Below are 17,305 nucleotides of genomic sequence, written 5' to 3'. Positions count from 1 at the left end.
CTGTGGTCTGAGTACCGATTACCTACTTTGGCTACGGTATTGGTGGATGTCCTGCAGTATTTTCAGGGATGAAAAGGGGGAATCAAACGGTACTGCTACAGCTACTCATTCGTGCTGATACGTTTGCATGTTTCCATTTTGATGGGATGTCAGTGACGCCATGCCAATATTCTTCCAAATCTGAAGACTGATCCTTTGGACAAGCTGCTTGAGGGTTGATATTTTCATATTTATGAAATGATGTAGGACAACATTTTATGCTGGGACTCTCACGATTAATGAAGAAATGCCGTCTTTACCCCAGTCATTATACATGGCTTCATAAAGTTTACAAATAGAAACATGAACTTAGTGGTTGCAGTTAGAGTTAATCTTTTGGAACTCTTGGGGAGTAGATGCACTTCATAAATTGGTATCATTTAACCTATGAAAAGCTGTTTGATAGCTTAAGATTAGTTTGAGACATCACAATAGAATGGCTGTCAGAAAATGCAAGCAAGATTTGAGAATTGTGTGATATTAAGACAGTGGAGTGTTGCAAATTACAATTATTCTTTACTGCATTTCTTTATCATGAATTGATGCTTTTACATTTTATTTCCAATAGTGCCTTGAATTTTATGGCCTCTGGCTGGCACCTCTGGCAATATATCAAGACCGGAATCATGCCCTATCTACGATGCTCTGCTTTGTTCTTTCACTACCTTAATGGTGTCCCAGTACCAGTTGAACTGCAAGGTAATTTTCCAGTATGGAAACTGAGCTTTTCATTTCTGTATTAAAACATGTTTTCCACTTTTTTTATGGGATAAAAGTATGTCCAATTTAGATACCTTAAAGATGTGCTATTCTCCTCGCTTTTGGTTTGTGTTCTGAACGAGGTGGATTTAACTACACCCAACCAGCCAAATGCTGTTTGATTGGTATCCATACCCTGTGGGTCCATAGACTAGCTCTCTTGAAGGCAATTTATTACTACTACGTCCTGAAGCTACTGTCCAATCATACAGTCATAATATCGGTATGTCCACAAAATCAGTGAAACTGCGTGTTTCTTTCAGCGAAATTTTTTATTCATTAATGCAGGTAAGTAGCTTTCCAAATCACTTTTAAAATAGACAGAATCACAACTCAAGAAAGAACCTCTCAGATGTTATCGCAAATTGGAATCCTAGAAGTTTTATGACACATGAGGTTTCATGGGGTCTGTACCAATCAAGAAACAAGTGTAGTGTTTCATACAACAAAGGAAATGTTTGATACTGGGTTCTGAATGCAAGATTATTTCAAAACTATTTGTGTCATTTTGTGATGTCTGCAGGCAAATTGTCTACAATGATACAATTTCCCTTCATTTACAGAGATTGGACCACACCATTTTGAACTGTTGTGTCATTATCTTTCTCTGCCAATAAACTTAATGAGTCTTTTCCAGACAAACAGTGATACTATTGAGCCATTGATGCAAAAGTAAGATTCAGGTTTTTGGAATTTTCATGACACCAGATATTTGTTTGAATATATCTATATATCTATTCTGAGTAAACCAATGGCTTTGGTGTTGGAACAAAATGTTGCATGTGTGTGCTTTCAACAAAGAAAGGCATTCACCATTGAATTTGGATATTACTCCTAAAATGTGCTGTTTAGAGTGAATTAAACTATTCATTTTCAAATGCAATATGTGTAAAAGGGCAATTTGATCAGTTATTTCTCAGCATCAAATGTTATAAAATTTAACTATAATGTCCATTGTTAATGCAAGAGAGTGAAAAGTTACTGCCTTTAGACGGGAGAGTGGTGCTGCGGTTGTAATCGGATCAGCCATACCATTATACAAAGCAAGCTGCTTGGCTTTTCCTTCTAATTTGCAAATGTGTGATAGGATTGCATTGACTGTGTATGTGTTGATACTTTGTTGTAAGCTAACATGTCTTTACATAACTTTGAATATGTAGATGGTGTGGAGCTGCAGAAGTGCTGAACTTTGTGAAAGGGGAGAGAAAAGCTATTAGGTAGGATGATAACTTATAATTTTTGTGATAGTTAATTTTCTGCATTAATTATATTTATTTTTCAAATGTACGGTTTGCAAAAAATGAAAATTTTCTCTTCTCTTCCACATCAATACCATCCCTATCACCCACCTATTTCCAGTTATCCCAGGGAGTCAAATAAATTGATAGACCTTCCCGACGATTATAGTTGCCTCATAAACCGGGCATCCTGTTTTACGTGAGTAAACAAAACATTTTCCAGATTCTATTTATATAAATTTAATGTTGATCCAAATCACGAAGGTCAACAAATTTATTAAATGTAAAAGCATATATATTTATTAATGCTATGATGATTAAATGGCAATAATTGTTTACATATTACAACTTTTGAATCTCTTAATCACGTCCGTGAACGCTTGTATTCATGAGCATGTTCTTCGCTGTGTATGGTTTCTCAAACTTATTTGAAGCTTTAAATTTCCCTTCTGCTAAGAATGCTAATCTATTTGTTATTTTTATGGTTCTAGTGCGTGCAAAATAGCAATGATTTGAAGGCAGCCAGTATATACTGGCCTTGGTAGTGTTACCCATGCTCTGAAAAATCAAGACATTATATTTTGTCGCATAATTTTGTTTATTACTTATTTGACATTTTTCAAGAAAGCAATAAAAATGGCAGAATGGTATCAGGTGATGAAACCACTAATAGCAGTCACAGTGATACAGCTGGTAGGGCTGCTGCCATACCTGGGTATCGTCCTTACTTCCAGTGCTATCAGTGTGGAGTTTGCACATCTTCACTGTTACTGTGGGCTTCCGTCGGGAGCTCAGGTTTGCATCTCAATCCCAAAGGCATGCATCTTGGGCATCTTGGTCAGCATGGACAAATTGGACTGAGGAGCCTGTTTCTGTGCTGTATGACCCGATGCGAGTTGGAAATACCACTGAGTTATATCGCATGTCAAGGATAAACAATGTGGAAAGGTGCTAATAATGTGATTACATTTCTCAGATTAAATGCTGAATAGTTTCAGGACTCCCCTACTTTCTTACTGAGTTCTGCCAGCTGTTTCCCAACTGGATTCTTCTTCTTTCTTAGATTTCCTCAGCTTTTAGATCTGACGTAAGATTTGCAAGCCTTTTAATTTTGGGGGTACAGGGGGTGGGGTGCCAGAAGATGGCTTAATCATAATATTTTAACTTCTAAATGTTTGGTTGAATTTGTTTAAAACTATTTTACATTTTTAAATGTTTCATTGAAATAAATTAAACAACATAAAATGTTATTCACAATTATTATGGGGCTGGATTTGCATCCAGTAAGATGTGTGCTTTCTCTCTTCATGTCTTTGAAAGACCATCCAAGGTTTGTAGCAGACTGGTTGCACTAACACCAACTCATCATCCATAAACAGTGGAAAATTAAAACATATCACTGGAAAATTAAAACCAATCAGTTTGTTGACATATCAGAAAATTGTAAGAGGGCACTAAAATGTTGACAATTTATTTCATGAAGGGCATGTAATTTTGAGTTCCCCTGATTTGCTTAATTATATTAATTTTATCTGTTTTGCTCATGATCGCTATACAAGGTTTGCTTTTTTATTTTTATATAATGTCAATTAGATGCCCGAAATCTGGTGGCGATAAAAGTCGAGCACCAACTCTTTGCTTGGTGTGTGGTGGAATGCTGTGTTCTCAGAGCTACTGCTGCCAGACGGAGCTAGAAGGTGAAGATGTTGGGGCTTGCACTGCTCATACATATACCTGTGGGTGTGGAGTTGGAATTTTTTTGCGGTGAGTTTGAAATCCTATTGTCATAAACCTTTTAGAACAATTGTCTAAGCAGGGCCCATAAATGCCTTTGGTAGCTACATATATATTTTTGAAAACATATTCGGAAATTATTTCAAAATTGTGCGTTTGAGTAACTGCACAGAATGAATACTGAAATCCTGTGCTTTAGTACTAGATTTTATTCCTTAGTTTTCAGCTCTTATGCTAAATGGGATCATTTGACTAATTCTTGATCAAGAAATGAGATTATAATGGTCATCTGATTTGTTTTTCCCCTCTGAGATGAGAAAATGATCTGTTTGTGAACTTGTCTATTTTTAGAGTTCGGGAAAGTCAGGTCCTGTTCCTAGCTGGAAAAACAAAAGGGTGTTTTTACCCACCACCCTACCTGGATGATTATGGAGAGACAGATCAGGGACTGAGGTAAAAAGTTAAAATATTTCCTATTATAAATAGAGAAACTACATTTCAGTGAAAGAGTACAAATCAATTGGGCTTTTATTAAATCTGATAGCATGTAGAAATGTTAATTCCTTGTGATTTATTTGTACATAACCTGTTTTTTGTCAGAAAAATATCAAATTCCAAATTTGTAATATGAAATTTTTAATCTTTTGAGATGAATTGCTGTTATCAATCAGTGCACCAGTTGTTGTTTTGATTGACATAATTTTTACTTGTTCTAAGAATTAAATTTTAGTGCTTTTGAATATGATGGACAAATTGTAGTACTTTTGAATATGAAATATGTTATGTGGGATAATTTTTATATATTTTCCACAATGGCTTTGGTATAAATATATTTGCTATAGAATATAAATGCTTGTCCTGGGCCAAGTTCTTGTCATTTTTTTGTGGAAAGGGTTGATATTTAAATGTATATACGTAATGGCAAACATATCTGAATTATTTTTTAGACGAGGAAACCCACTTCATTTGTGCAAAGAACGATACAGGAAACTACAGAAACTGTGGCAGCAACATAGCATTACAGAAGAGATTGGTCACGCACAAGAAGCAAATCAGACACTAGTTGGCATCGACTGGCAACACTTGTGATTTATTGTCAATAGAACAGACACTTGGCACATCTGAAGCAAAAAAAACTCTCGTGGGAAGTCAGAGGATCAGGTTAAATGAAATACACCTCAGGCGACCCATTTTTGGAACACTTGCTCCTTATTTACAGTAACAACATGTTACATAACTCTTCACCTGTCATTAAGAAAATGTGGAACGCTTGTGAAGTGCATTATTTTAGATGTCATTTGCTTTATTTGCACTTAAAATCTCCTCAACAGTGAAACATTTTGGGTAATAAAGCCCACATTTTCAAAATAGCTGAATTTTATTTTGAATCCAAATTATTTATCAGGTTTTAGACTAATACAATATTGACATCCAAAGTGTGTTTCTGTGCTCTATAGTTAGTGGTGTTTGATTAACAATGTGGGTCGTCAGAAATAAGTTGCTGAACTTCAATTGAAAGCAATATTTTTAAATTCTTGCTTTCCCTCTCTATCCTGGTTTCTTTCAACGGTCAACTTGGTTGCACCAATTTGAGAATGTGCATTTTTTAGGTGTGCATCTGCTTTCAGTCAAGTAATCTAAAATTGAGTACGTTGGTCACCAGTACATGATAAAGCTTCCTCCATTAGAAAAAAATAATTGTCATTTGAGGTTAAGAATCTGACTCCTTGTGCTCTGATAAAAGGTATTATAAAATGCATTGAAAGGATCAATAGGGCTATGTTAATTTTAAAAATGGTAGCCTTATTATTGAAGAGATATCGTGTATCAGGCTAGTTCATGGTAATCATTAGTGAGAAGAATTGATCATCATGAACTACGCTATTAATGGGAATGATGGTCGGTGAAGAGAAAATGGTTCAATTTTTATTCTTTTAATCTTTGCTTATTTAAAGCATTCCATTATGAATTATTTGCTTATGATTATGTTCTGGTTTGCTCTTCGCGGCTACAAACAACAAAACCCACGATAAAGACCCTTTAATTCCTTTATTCTTTTGCTGCAGTCGATCATTAATTTATTCAGACATGACATTCTCGAAACAATCAAAAAGAAACAGAATAAAATGGGTCATATAATTAGTATTGTTCTGAAGGGAAAAAAGACATTCAGCACACCAGTAAGCATTTTATCTCATCAGTTTCACCAGTGCAAGATTTTATTTAGTAAGATGAGGAAATGGATTGTGTTAATACCTTTTTAAGGAGTCGCATCTAATTCACACTTATACCTTTGTGTACTAGGGTGTATTAATTAGCATACAAATGTGCCACATATCACTTTATTCTAAGTCAGAATTAGAGTTGGATGGTTAAAAGGTAAGCCAAGTGATCAAAAATGGGAAGATCGTCATGTTCATAACTATAATTAGAAGAATTGATCAGTACTTTAGGAGTTGACAAAGTTAACAGTTCGTCTTGTCCAGAGTGATATCTCCTCATTTTTTCAGAATTAAGTAAAAATCCTCGTGCAGTAAATTTAAGAGGAATGAACAGCAATATAATGTATTTTAAAGGGGAACTCCAGTTAATTATGACACGATGGGGTTTTCAGTACAAAACTTAATTAATCTTCAACAACACCGTTTAGAATCATACAAAATCGAATAAAGGGGACGAAAGTCCATTCTGGACTGAAAATCAAGTGCAATAACAGATAATTTTTGAGTTAGTATATAAAGATCAGGAAAGGATATGGAATTTTAACTAACGTCGGTGATAAGCTTGCCAAAATTAAAAAAAATAATTGTTGAAAGATCATTTGTTTTCCAGCCTGTTTCAGGTGAGTTCTTTTTTTTAATCTATTGTCAGTTAACTTTGGAGATGTTGCCTTGATTGTGTACCTATAATAATCCCAGCCCATTTCATCCTGGCAATCATTTTTTTCAGAAGATGAAAATGAAAGAGAAAAGCCATTTAGCTCATGCACCTCAAAAGATCTGTGTTCTGTTTTCATTTATTTCTCTAGTCTAGTATCTTTCATGTTCTACCCTGACTAAAACTTCATTTATTTACATATTACTCTGACATCAGATGCGTTTCTTGTTAGTTTGATCATGTCACCCCAAGTCCCACGTTTGTGGTTTAGTGTGCCATTGTCTAATATTCATTCTCAATTAATTTTATTCAAGCTTGAAAAGCTAAAGCATCTCCAGTCTTTCTTTGCTCCGAAGGCAGCCTGTGAATAAGAAAGGGCCTGTCCCACTTGGGCGTCATTTACGCGGCATCATTTACGCGTCGTGACGCGCGCATGGCATGTGGCGAGGTGTGGTGGTGTTGGCAGTAATGCGCGGCGCCCCAGGATTTTAGGATTCTCAAAATCCTCGCGCGCCACCTGCGTGACGCGCAAATGACGCCCAAGTGGGACAGGCCCTTAAAGAGCACTGTAGTGACTTTTGTCTGAATTAGTCCCTTTTGTGTTGATGGTTGAAATAATTACAGAGCATCGAAAATATGTGAGAATCAACTTGGGGATCCTCAAATGTTCAAAGAATTTTGACTATTATTGTTTTTGCCTTGCCCTGTGATTTTAGAAAAGAGCTATTTTTCGGTTTGCTGTGTCAACACAGGTAGTGACTACTAAAAAATTGATAATTTATCTGACAAATTTTGGATGCGTGCATTGACAAAATTGGAGTATTTTACAGTGCTTGAAATGAAACACTGAAACAGTGCTTAAAATATTAAACTCTTTAAACTTGAAGAATGCCATGCAAATTTGGTGCACTTTAAGATTTACTGAATTTCGCTTATTTGGGGGATAATTTTGCTGTTTTTCCTCTTATTGCTGCTTACAAATGTATACTCTTGGTGAAGTAAATTCCATGCTGTCCAATATTCTACCTTTGCTAATACTAACAGCAAAAATATTTGATCTTCCACGTAAACAATGGGAAGCTGCAAACAAAATTGAAACAGGACACTTCACTAGTATATGAAGTGAGCTAACTGCATTTGAATGTTGTTATCAAGTATAGACACAATCCCACTTGAAGTACTACATCTTTTAAAAATTGATTTATTCTGTTTTAAACGGCATCAAGGAATGAAGATATTTACTGCCTGAATAAACATGAAAATTCGCAGGTGCTGCAGTTTGAATATAACATAGGATATACTTGGTCTTCCAGATATTTGTTTTCACTTGATTTAAATGCAGATTAATGTGAAAGTGAGGTAATTCCATTTACCTACTGTTGGCTGACACTTCTGTGGATATAGACATTATCGCGACATTACTGAGAATTTTTTTTTTTTTTAATTTTAAAGTAATGTACATATTTACTGAAACAGAAAGCACACCTGTTTTAATTTACTTTCACATGTCCTTAAATTGACAACATTCTCTTGTATTGTGCAATTTTCTCATGGAAACATTTAGCATGCATTTACATTCACTGTAGAAATGTTTATAAAAACAAATACTTTCGATATTTGGGAGAATACTTGTAATAAATGGGCTGTTAATATATGTTGAATTAATGTATAATTGGTACTATGTACTATATGTAAAAAGCTAAAGATTGAAAATAAATGCTTTAGGTGTTGAAAGACCTTTGTCCCTCTTCATAATGAAAAGCTTGCTGAATTAGTATTAATCGAACTTAGAAGTGTATTCTTGATTATTCGAGTTTTAGTTTTGGCAGTGAGAATGGGTCCCATTTTTGATTAATCACAAAATCAAGTTTAAGTGATAATTGTGCAAAAATTTACTTAAAATTAGTTTCCGGTTACCTCAAAATCAGAGGCAATTTAAACGAGTATTGACCAACATCTATGAAAATATGATCATGAGTCAGCATCTATAATGGAGAGGATTATGTTTAGTTGGCAAACTGGTGTGGTTTGTACCTACTCTATAGAGTTATACAGCACATAAAACAGTACAGCAGAGGAACAGGCTCTTCTGTCCACATTGACCGTGCCAAACATGATGCCAAGTTACTAATCTCTGCCTGTATGTGATCCATTCCCGTGCCTCTCTAAAAGCCTAAAATGCCACCATCGTATCTGTTATATTCCTGGCAGCGCGCTTCAGGCACCTACCACTGTGCCTGACTGATGAAAGCAGCATTGCATACAACTTTGCCGTCTTGTGTTGCTACTTTCGGGGAGCCATGGATTTAGCCTCTTGAAGCAGGCCCGTCAGCCCAAGATGCCTCAGCTGAACTATTCTCATGTGTTTAGAAAATTGAGTGGGACCTCATTGAAACTTACAGAATAATGAAAGGCATAGATTGAGTGGATGTGGAAAGGATTTTTCCACTGGTGGGAGCGTCTAGGACCAGAGATCAGAGCCTCAGAATTAAAGGGTGCTCTTTTACAAAGGTGTGGAGGAACTTCTTTAGTCAGAGGGTAGTTAATCTGTGGAACTCATTGCCACAGAAAGTTGTGGAGGCCAAGTCAGTGGGTATTTTTAACGCAGAGATAGACAACTTCTTGATTAGAATGGGTGTCAAGGGTTATGGGGAGAAGGCAGGACAATGCGATTAGGTGGCAGATATTAGCCATGATTGAATGACAGAGTAGACTCAATTGGCCGAATGGCTTAATACTACTCCTATAACTTGTGAACTTGTAACCACGTTTGGCCTATATCTCTCTAAACCTTACCTATTTGTGTACCTGTCCAAATATCAAATTGTGTTGTTTACATACAACCTCTGGCAGCTCATTCCATATTTCCAGCACCCAAGTCAAGTCAAGTCAAGTCAAGTCAAGTTTATTTGTCACATACACATACGACATGTGCAGTGAAATGAAAGTGGCAATGCTCGCGGACTTTTGTGCAAAAAGACAAGCAAACAAACTATAAACACAATCATAACACACATATTCTTTTACATAATAAATAATGGAAGGAAAAACGTTCAGTAGAGTTAGTCCCTGGTGAGATAGGCGTTTACAGTCCAAATGGCCTCTGGGAAGAAACTCCTTCTCAACCTCTCCGTTCTCACCGCGTGGCAACGGAGGCGTTTGCCTGACCGTAGCAGCTGGAACACTCCGTTGCAGGGGTGGAAGGGGTCTCTCATGATATTGTTGGCTCTGGAGTTGCACCTCCTGATGTATAGTTCCTGCAGGGGGGCAAGTGAAGTTCCCATAGTGCGTTCGGCCGAACGCACTACTCTGCAGAGCCTTCTTGTCCTTGGCAGAGCAATTCCCAAACCAGATGGTAAGGTTCCCGGACAAGATGCTTTCCACCGCCGCTGCGTAGAAGCACTGGAGGATCCTCGGAGACACTCTGAATTTCCTCAATTGCCTGAGGTGGTAAAGGCGCTGCCTTGCCTTACTCACGAGTGCTGAGGCGTGTGATGCCCATGTCATATCCTCGGAGATGTGGACTCCCAGATATTTAAAACAGTTCACCCTATCCACAGGATCCCCATTTATCCTCAATGGAGTGTACGTCCTCGGATGATGTGCCCTCCTAAAGTCCATGATCAGCTCCTTCGTTTTTTTGATGTTCAAGAGGAGGCTGTTATCCTGGCACCAGAGTGCTAGACCAGCCACCTCCTCCCGGTAGGCCTTCTCGTCGTTGTCTGAGATCAGGCCCACCACCACAGTGTCATCAGCAAACTTAATTATTGAGTTGGAGCTGAACCTAGCCACACAGCCATGTGTGTACAGGGAGTACAATAGGGGGCTGAGGACGCAATCCTGGGGCAATCCTGTGCTCAGGGTGAGGGACTTCGATGTATTCCCTCCCATCTTGACTACCTGGAGCCTGGCGGTGAGAAAGTCCAGGACCCAGGCACACAGGGAGGTGTTGAGCCCCAATTCCATTAGCTTCCCGGCCAGTCTGGTGGGGACTATCGTGTTGAAGGCTGAACTGTAGTCTATGAACAGCATCCTCACGTAGCCCCCCTTCTGGCTGTCCAGATGGGAGAGAGCGGTGTGCAAGACCTGGGAGACCGCATCGTCCGTGGATCTGTTCGGACGGTATGCAAACTGCAACGGGTCCATGTTCCGAGGGAGGAAGGCGCAGATGTGTTTCCTCACCAGCCTCTCAAAGCATTTCATGACTACCGAGGTAAGGGCCACCGGACGGTAGTCATTCAGACAGGCTGGGGAGGCATTTTTTGGTACCGGTACAATGATGGATTTTTTGAAGCGGGCAGGGACCACGGACTTGTCCAGGGAGAGGTTGAATAATGTAGTGAGCACGGGAACTAGCTGCGTAGCACAGGACTTGAGTACTTCGCCCCGAGATGCCATCGGGGCCTGCAGCTTTTCTCGTGTTCACCCGTGTCAGAACCCTCTGTGTCGAAAAAGTTTCCCATCAGATTTCATTGAAATCTTTTCCCTATCTTAACTCTCTGCTCCCTAGTTTTTAATTTCCTACCCTGGGGAAAAAGATACTGTGCATTCACCTTATCTATTTCACCCATGATTTTATTCACTTCTATAAAATCATGCCTCATATTTCTGCACTCCAAGGAATAAAGTCCTAGCCTGCCCAACCTCTCCCGATAGTTCAGACCCTCAAGTTCTGGTAACAACCTCGTAAATCTCTGCCCCCTTTCCAGCTTAATGACATTCTTCCTACAGCGGGGTTACCAAAACTGAACACAATACTCCATATGCGGTCTCGCCAATTTGTGAATTATTAGATCATCACGCAAATCAATTTGTGTATCAAACCTGGCACTGCCAATCTTTCCGATTAAAACATTTTCCCTTCAGTATTTTTATGAATATTGAGATGGTGCTGATTGATGAAGGCCAACATACTAAAAGCTGTCGTCACAGCCTTATCTAGCTGTGATGCCACCTTCAGGGTACTATGTGCATGTACTCCAAGATCCCTCTGGTCTACAACACTTCCCAGGGCCCTATGGTTCACTGTAAATATCCTGCCCTGGTTTGTTCCCAAAATGTCCACCTCACACTCATCTGAATTAAACTGTATTAACTATTAACACATTTTCAGGTGAATTACCTTGGTATTAAGTGTTTCCAATTCATGGATGTTTCTTAAAGGCTTGTTCCATGACATTTCATTACATGACATTTGGTCATTTTAACCTCAATAAATGATTCCAAATATGGAAAAAATGGATCCTCTTGCCAGTTGTTGCATTAGCAGGAACTGAATGCTTTAGAAAGAATAAGCCATTAACATTAAACATTTTAGAATGAATGAGATGTCTGAATAATGGATGGGATTTATATAGCGCCTTTCTAGAATACTCAAGGCGCTTTACATCGCATTATTCATACATTCCTCAGTCACACTCGGTAGTGGTGAGCTACTTCTGTAGCCACAGCTGCCCTGGGGCAGACTGACGGAAGCGTGGCTGCTAATCTGCGCCTACGGCCCCTCCGACCACCACCAGTCACTCACACACATTCACACACAGGCAAAGGTGGGTGAAGTGTCTTGCCCAATGACACAACGACAGTATGCACTCCAAGCGGGATTCGAACCGGCTACCTTCCGGTCGCCAGCCGAACACTTAGCCCATTGTGCCATCTGTCATCCCAAAGGGTGAGTGAAGAAGGGCCCTGACCTGAAACATCACCTATCCTTTTTCCCCAGAAATTCTGCCTGACCCACTGAGTTATTCCAGCATTTTATGGCTATCTTTAGTATAAATCAGCATCTGCAGTTTCTCGATATAACACTAAACACCTGCTTTCTTAAAGAGCCAACAGGATCTAGATCAACTTGGAAAGACTGGTAATGAAATTTAACACTGACAAGTGCAATGTATTCAATTTTGCTAAATTAACCCAGAGCAGACTTGCACGGTAACCAGCCCTGGAGAGTGTTGTAAAATAGAAAGACTTATCCAAGTACAAAGTAATCTGTAACTGATAACGCAGTTGAGTGCAGGATAGTGCAGTTGAGATGTAATTTGCTTCACTTGCTGCCTTTAGTCAGGGCATTGAGTCAAAGATTTGAGACTTCATGTTACAGCAGTAGAAGACATCAGTGAGATCACACTTGGAATATTGTGTGCACTTATGATTGCCTAGCAATAGGTAGGATGTAATTAAACTGCAAAGGGTAGAAAAATGATTCACAAGCCCTCCAGCTCTGGTAACATCTGGTTTATAAGGTATGACTGAATAGGCTGGGACTTTTTTCCTGGAGTGTAGGAGGCTTAGGTGTGACCTTACTAAAGTCATATAAAATCATGAGGGGTATAGATCAAGTGAATTGTCACAGTCTTTTAACTGGGCTAGGGAGTTATAAAGCTCGAAAGTAAAAATTTAAGGTGAGATAGGAAACATTTTAAAGGGACTGGAAGGGCACCTTTCTCCATGCAGAGGGTGGTATGTATATGGAGCAAGGTGCCAAAGCAAGTCCTGGAAGTAAGCGTAATTACAATGTTTAAATGACATTTAGACAAGTACATGAATAGTAAAGATTAAGGGGGATAGAGGCCGAAAGTAGGCAAATAGAACTAACTCAGGTAGGCAACTTGGTGGGTGTGGACAAGTGGGGCCGAAGGGCCTTCTCCCATATTCTATGACAATGAGTTCCTTGAAAAGTAACAATACAAAACTGCCAGCAAAATACCATCTTCTGTGAATGAAATCTTCATGCACCTCAATAAAATTTGGTTAAAAACCTTAAAAATATTTTAAAACCTGGAATCTTTATAGTGTGATTCTCTGTTATTTTTAATAAGAATGTGGCATTCACACGAGTTCTTGAATGGTTGAAATTTAAAGGAGTTTATTTGTTAAAATTCCCGTATTAATTCCCCCCAACCCCCCCCCCCCTCAAAAAAACACCAGCGCCTCTTGTATTCTTTAACTATCATCAAGAGGTAATGACTGAAATAAACGTTTTTTTCGAAACATTTTGAACATTGTTGACAGAGGAAGGTTAGGAAATGAGCCCAACTGTGCCTTGTCACCACCACCATACTTCACAGCCATGACAAACTGGAAAGCTGGTTCCTGTATTCTCCTATCCCATTACATGGCTACTGAGCAAAATAGAGAGCTCGTATATGTAAAGTGGAAACACAAGGAATTGCAAATGGTGGAATCTTGAGCAACCCAAAAAGTGCTGGAAACTCAGAAAGGGAAGGAAAGCTCGAGAATGGACAACAGAGTAAGGTCAGGGCCAATTGCGAGCGGTTCGAGGGGGGAAGTGAATACGGAGGTCAAAGTGCTGTATATGAATGCATGAAGTATAAGGAATAAAGTGGACGAGCTTGAGGCTCAGTTAGAAACTGGCAAGTATGATGTTGTGGGAATTACTGAGACATGGCTGCAAGAGGGCCAGGGCTGGGAACTGAATATTCAAGGGTATACCTCCTATCGAAAAGACAGACAGGTGGGCAGAGGGGGTGCGGTTGCTCTGTTGGTGAGGAATGAAATTCAGTCCCTTGCAAGGGGTGACATTGAAACAGAGGATGTGGAGTCAGTATGGATAGAACTAAGGAATTGTAAGGGTAAAAATACCCTAATGGGACTAATCTACAGGCCCCCAAAACAGTAGCCTGGACATAGGGCGCAGGTTGAATCAGGAGTTAAAATTGGCATGTAGAAAAAGTAATGCTGTGGTTGTTATGGGAGATTTCAATATGTAGTAGACTGGGAAAATCAGGTTGGTACTGGACCCCAAGAAAGGGACTTTGTAGAGTGCCTTTGTGATGGATTCTTGGAGCAGCTTGTATTGGAGCCTACCAGGGAGAAGGCAATTCTGGATTTAGTGTTATGTAATGAACCGGATTTGATAAAGGACCTCGAGGTTAATGAGCCATTAGGAGGCAGTGGCCATAACATGGTCAGGTTTAATCTACAATTGGAGAGGGAGAAGGGTAGATCGGAGGTGTTAGTGTTGCAGTTGAATAAAGGGGACTATGGGGCCATGAGGGAGGAGCTGCCCAAAGTTGACAGGAAAGATACACTAGCAGGGATGACAGTGGAACAAAAATGGCAGGTGTTTCTAGGAATAATACAGAAGGTGCAGGATCAGTTCATTCCTAGGAGGAAGAAAGATTCCAAGGGGAGAAAGGGACGACTGTGGCTGACAAGGGATGTCAGGGACAGTATAAAAATAAAAGAGAAAAGTACAACGTAGCAAAGATGAGCGGGAAGCAAGAGGATTGGGTAATGTTTAAAGAACAACAGAAGGTAAGTAAAAAGACAAAACGGGGAGAAAATATGAGGTATGGAGGTAAAGTAGCCAAGAATATAAAGCAGGATAGTAAAAGCTTCTTTAGATATGTGAAGAGGAAAAAATTAGTTAAGACCAAAGTTGGACCCTTGAAGATCGAAAAAAATGAATCTATTATGGGGAACAAGGAAATGGCAGATGAGTTGAACAGGTACTTTGGATCTGTTTTCACTAAGGAGGACACAAACAATCTTCCTGATATAGTAGTGGCCAGAAGATCTAGGGTGACAGAGGAACTGAAGGAAATCCACAGCAGGCAGGAAATGGTGTTGGATAGACTGATTGGACTGAAGGCTGATAAATCCCCAGGGCCTGATGGTCTGCATCCCAGGGTACTTAAGGAAATGGCTCTAGAAATCGTGGATGCATTGGTGATAATTTTCCAAATGTTCTATAGATTCAGGATTAGATCCTGTGGATTGGAGGGTACCTAATGTTATCCCACTTTTTAAGAAAGGCGGGAGAGAGAAAACAGGGAATTATAGACCAGTTAGCCTGACATCGGTGGTGGGGAAGATGCTGGAGTCAATTATAAAAGATGAAATAGCCGAACGTTTGGATAGCAGTAACAGGATCGGTCCGAGTCAGCATGGATTTACGAAGGGGAAATCATGCTTGACTCATCTTCTGGAATTTTTTGAAGATGTAACTGGGAAAATGGACAAGGGAGAGTCAGTGGACGTAGAGTACCTGGACTTTCAGAAAGCATCTGATAAGGCCCCACATAGGAGATTAGTGGGCAAAATTAGGGCACATAGTATTGGGGGTAGAGTGCTGACATGGATAGAGAAGTGGTTGGCAAACAGGAAACAAAGAGTAGGGATTAACGGGTCCCTTTCAGAATGGCAGGCAGTGACTAGTGGGGTACCGCAAGGCTCGGTGCTGGGACCGCAGCTATTTACAATATACATCAATGATTTGGATGAGGGGATTCAAAGCAACATTAGCAAATTTGCAGATGACACAAAGCTGGGTGGCAGTGTGAACTGTGAGGAGGATGCTATGAGAATGCAGCGTGACTTGGACAGGTTGGGGGAGTGGGCAGATGCATGGCAGATGAACTTTAATGTGGATAAATGTGAGGTTATCCACTTTGGTAGTAAAAAGAGGAAGGCAGATTACCATCTAAATAGCGTCAAGTTGGGAAAAGGGGAAGTACAACGGGATCTGGGGGTCCTTGTACATCAGTCTATGAAAGTAAGCATGCAGGTCCAGCAGGCAGTGAAGAAAGCGAATGGCATGTTGGCCTTTATAACAAGAGGAATCGAATATAGGAGCAAAGCGGTCCTTCTGCAGTTGTACAGTGCCCTAGTGAGACCACACCTGGAGTATTGTGTGCAGTTTTGGTCCCCTAATTTGCGGAAGGACATTCTTGCTATTGAGGGAGTGCAGTGTAGGTTCACAAGGTTAATTCCCGGGATGGCGAGACTGCCATATGGTGAGAGAATGGAGCAGCTGGGCTTGTACACTCTGGAGTTTGAAGGATGAGAGGGGATCTCATTGAAACATATAAGATTGTTAAGGGCTTGGACACGCTAGAGGCAGGAAACATGTTCCCAATGTTGGGGGAGTCCAGAACCAGGGGCCACAGTTTAAGAATAAGGAGTAAGCCATTTAGAACGGAGACGAGGAAACACTTTTTCTCACAGAGAGTGATGAGTGTGTGGAATTCTCTGCCTCAGAGAGCGGTGGAGGCAAGTTCTCTGGATGCTTTCAAGAGAGAGCTAGATAGGGCTCTTAAAAATAGCGGAGTCAGGGGATATGGGGAGAAGGCAGGAACGGGGTACTGATTGGGGATGATCAGCCATATCGCATTGAATGGCGGTGCTGGCTCGAAGGGCCGAATGGCCTACTCCTGCACCTATTGTCTATTGCTGGAAGAATTCAGTAAGTCAGGCAGAGGTGGGACAATGCCTGGCATGTGAAAGGTGAATATAGGTGGTGGGACAAAGGCTGGAGGTAAAAAGGAGAAAATAAAGAGAGAAGAAATGGCGTGAAATGTAAAGCCAGGTTTGGCCCAAATAGGGATCGAGCTTTAGGAGTTTGATTTGGAGCTGCACTGGGCCTGCATTTGTCCCTAAAACCAACAAGTGCACCTTGGATGTATTGAGCAAAGCAACCTTGAATAATTGTCTACTTTTTAACGTTAATTCCAGAAGCCTGTAGTAAACTGAGATGCACTGGTGCATTTTAGATCCGTAAACCTTTACTAGTTCTGGGGATTGAAGCTTGAAATCAAAGTATAACACTTTGTCCCTTTGTGTTAGTTCGTTGATAGAATCATCTAATTAACCTCCAACTGACCTTGGCCATTGCACTGCAAACTATACCTTTG

General features: G+C 39.9%; 1 protein-coding gene across 3 annotated transcripts in view; it reads left to right on the top strand.

The window, feature by feature from the left end:
- The window catches only part of ubr2 (ubiquitin protein ligase E3 component n-recognin 2), a 96,170-nt gene extending 87,789 nt beyond the window's left edge, over positions 1 to 8,381 (top strand). For 2 of the 3 annotated variants that reach the window (XM_033025580.1, XM_033025578.1), the window contains exons 41-47: positions 608 to 738; positions 1,362 to 1,470; positions 1,959 to 2,015; positions 2,158 to 2,235; positions 3,630 to 3,800; positions 4,122 to 4,223; positions 4,718 to 8,381. In XM_033025580.1, the coding sequence (XP_032881471.1) occupies positions 608 to 738; positions 1,362 to 1,470; positions 1,959 to 2,015; positions 2,158 to 2,235; positions 3,630 to 3,800; positions 4,122 to 4,223; positions 4,718 to 4,859 (790 nt within the window). In that variant the 3' untranslated portion in view covers positions 4,860 to 8,381. The remainder of the gene's footprint in view (positions 1 to 607; positions 739 to 1,361; positions 1,471 to 1,958; positions 2,016 to 2,157; positions 2,236 to 3,629; positions 3,801 to 4,121; positions 4,224 to 4,717) is intronic. The other variant, XM_033025579.1, reaches the window with a different exon arrangement.
- Positions 8,382 to 17,305: the final 8,924 nt, after the last annotated feature.

Source organism: Amblyraja radiata, chromosome 8 (assembly GCF_010909765.2).
Source record: "Amblyraja radiata isolate CabotCenter1 chromosome 8, sAmbRad1.1.pri, whole genome shotgun sequence".
Taxonomy (NCBI): Eukaryota; Metazoa; Chordata; class Chondrichthyes; order Rajiformes; family Rajidae; genus Amblyraja; species Amblyraja radiata.
This window is presented reverse-complemented; position numbering and strand designations above follow the sequence as displayed.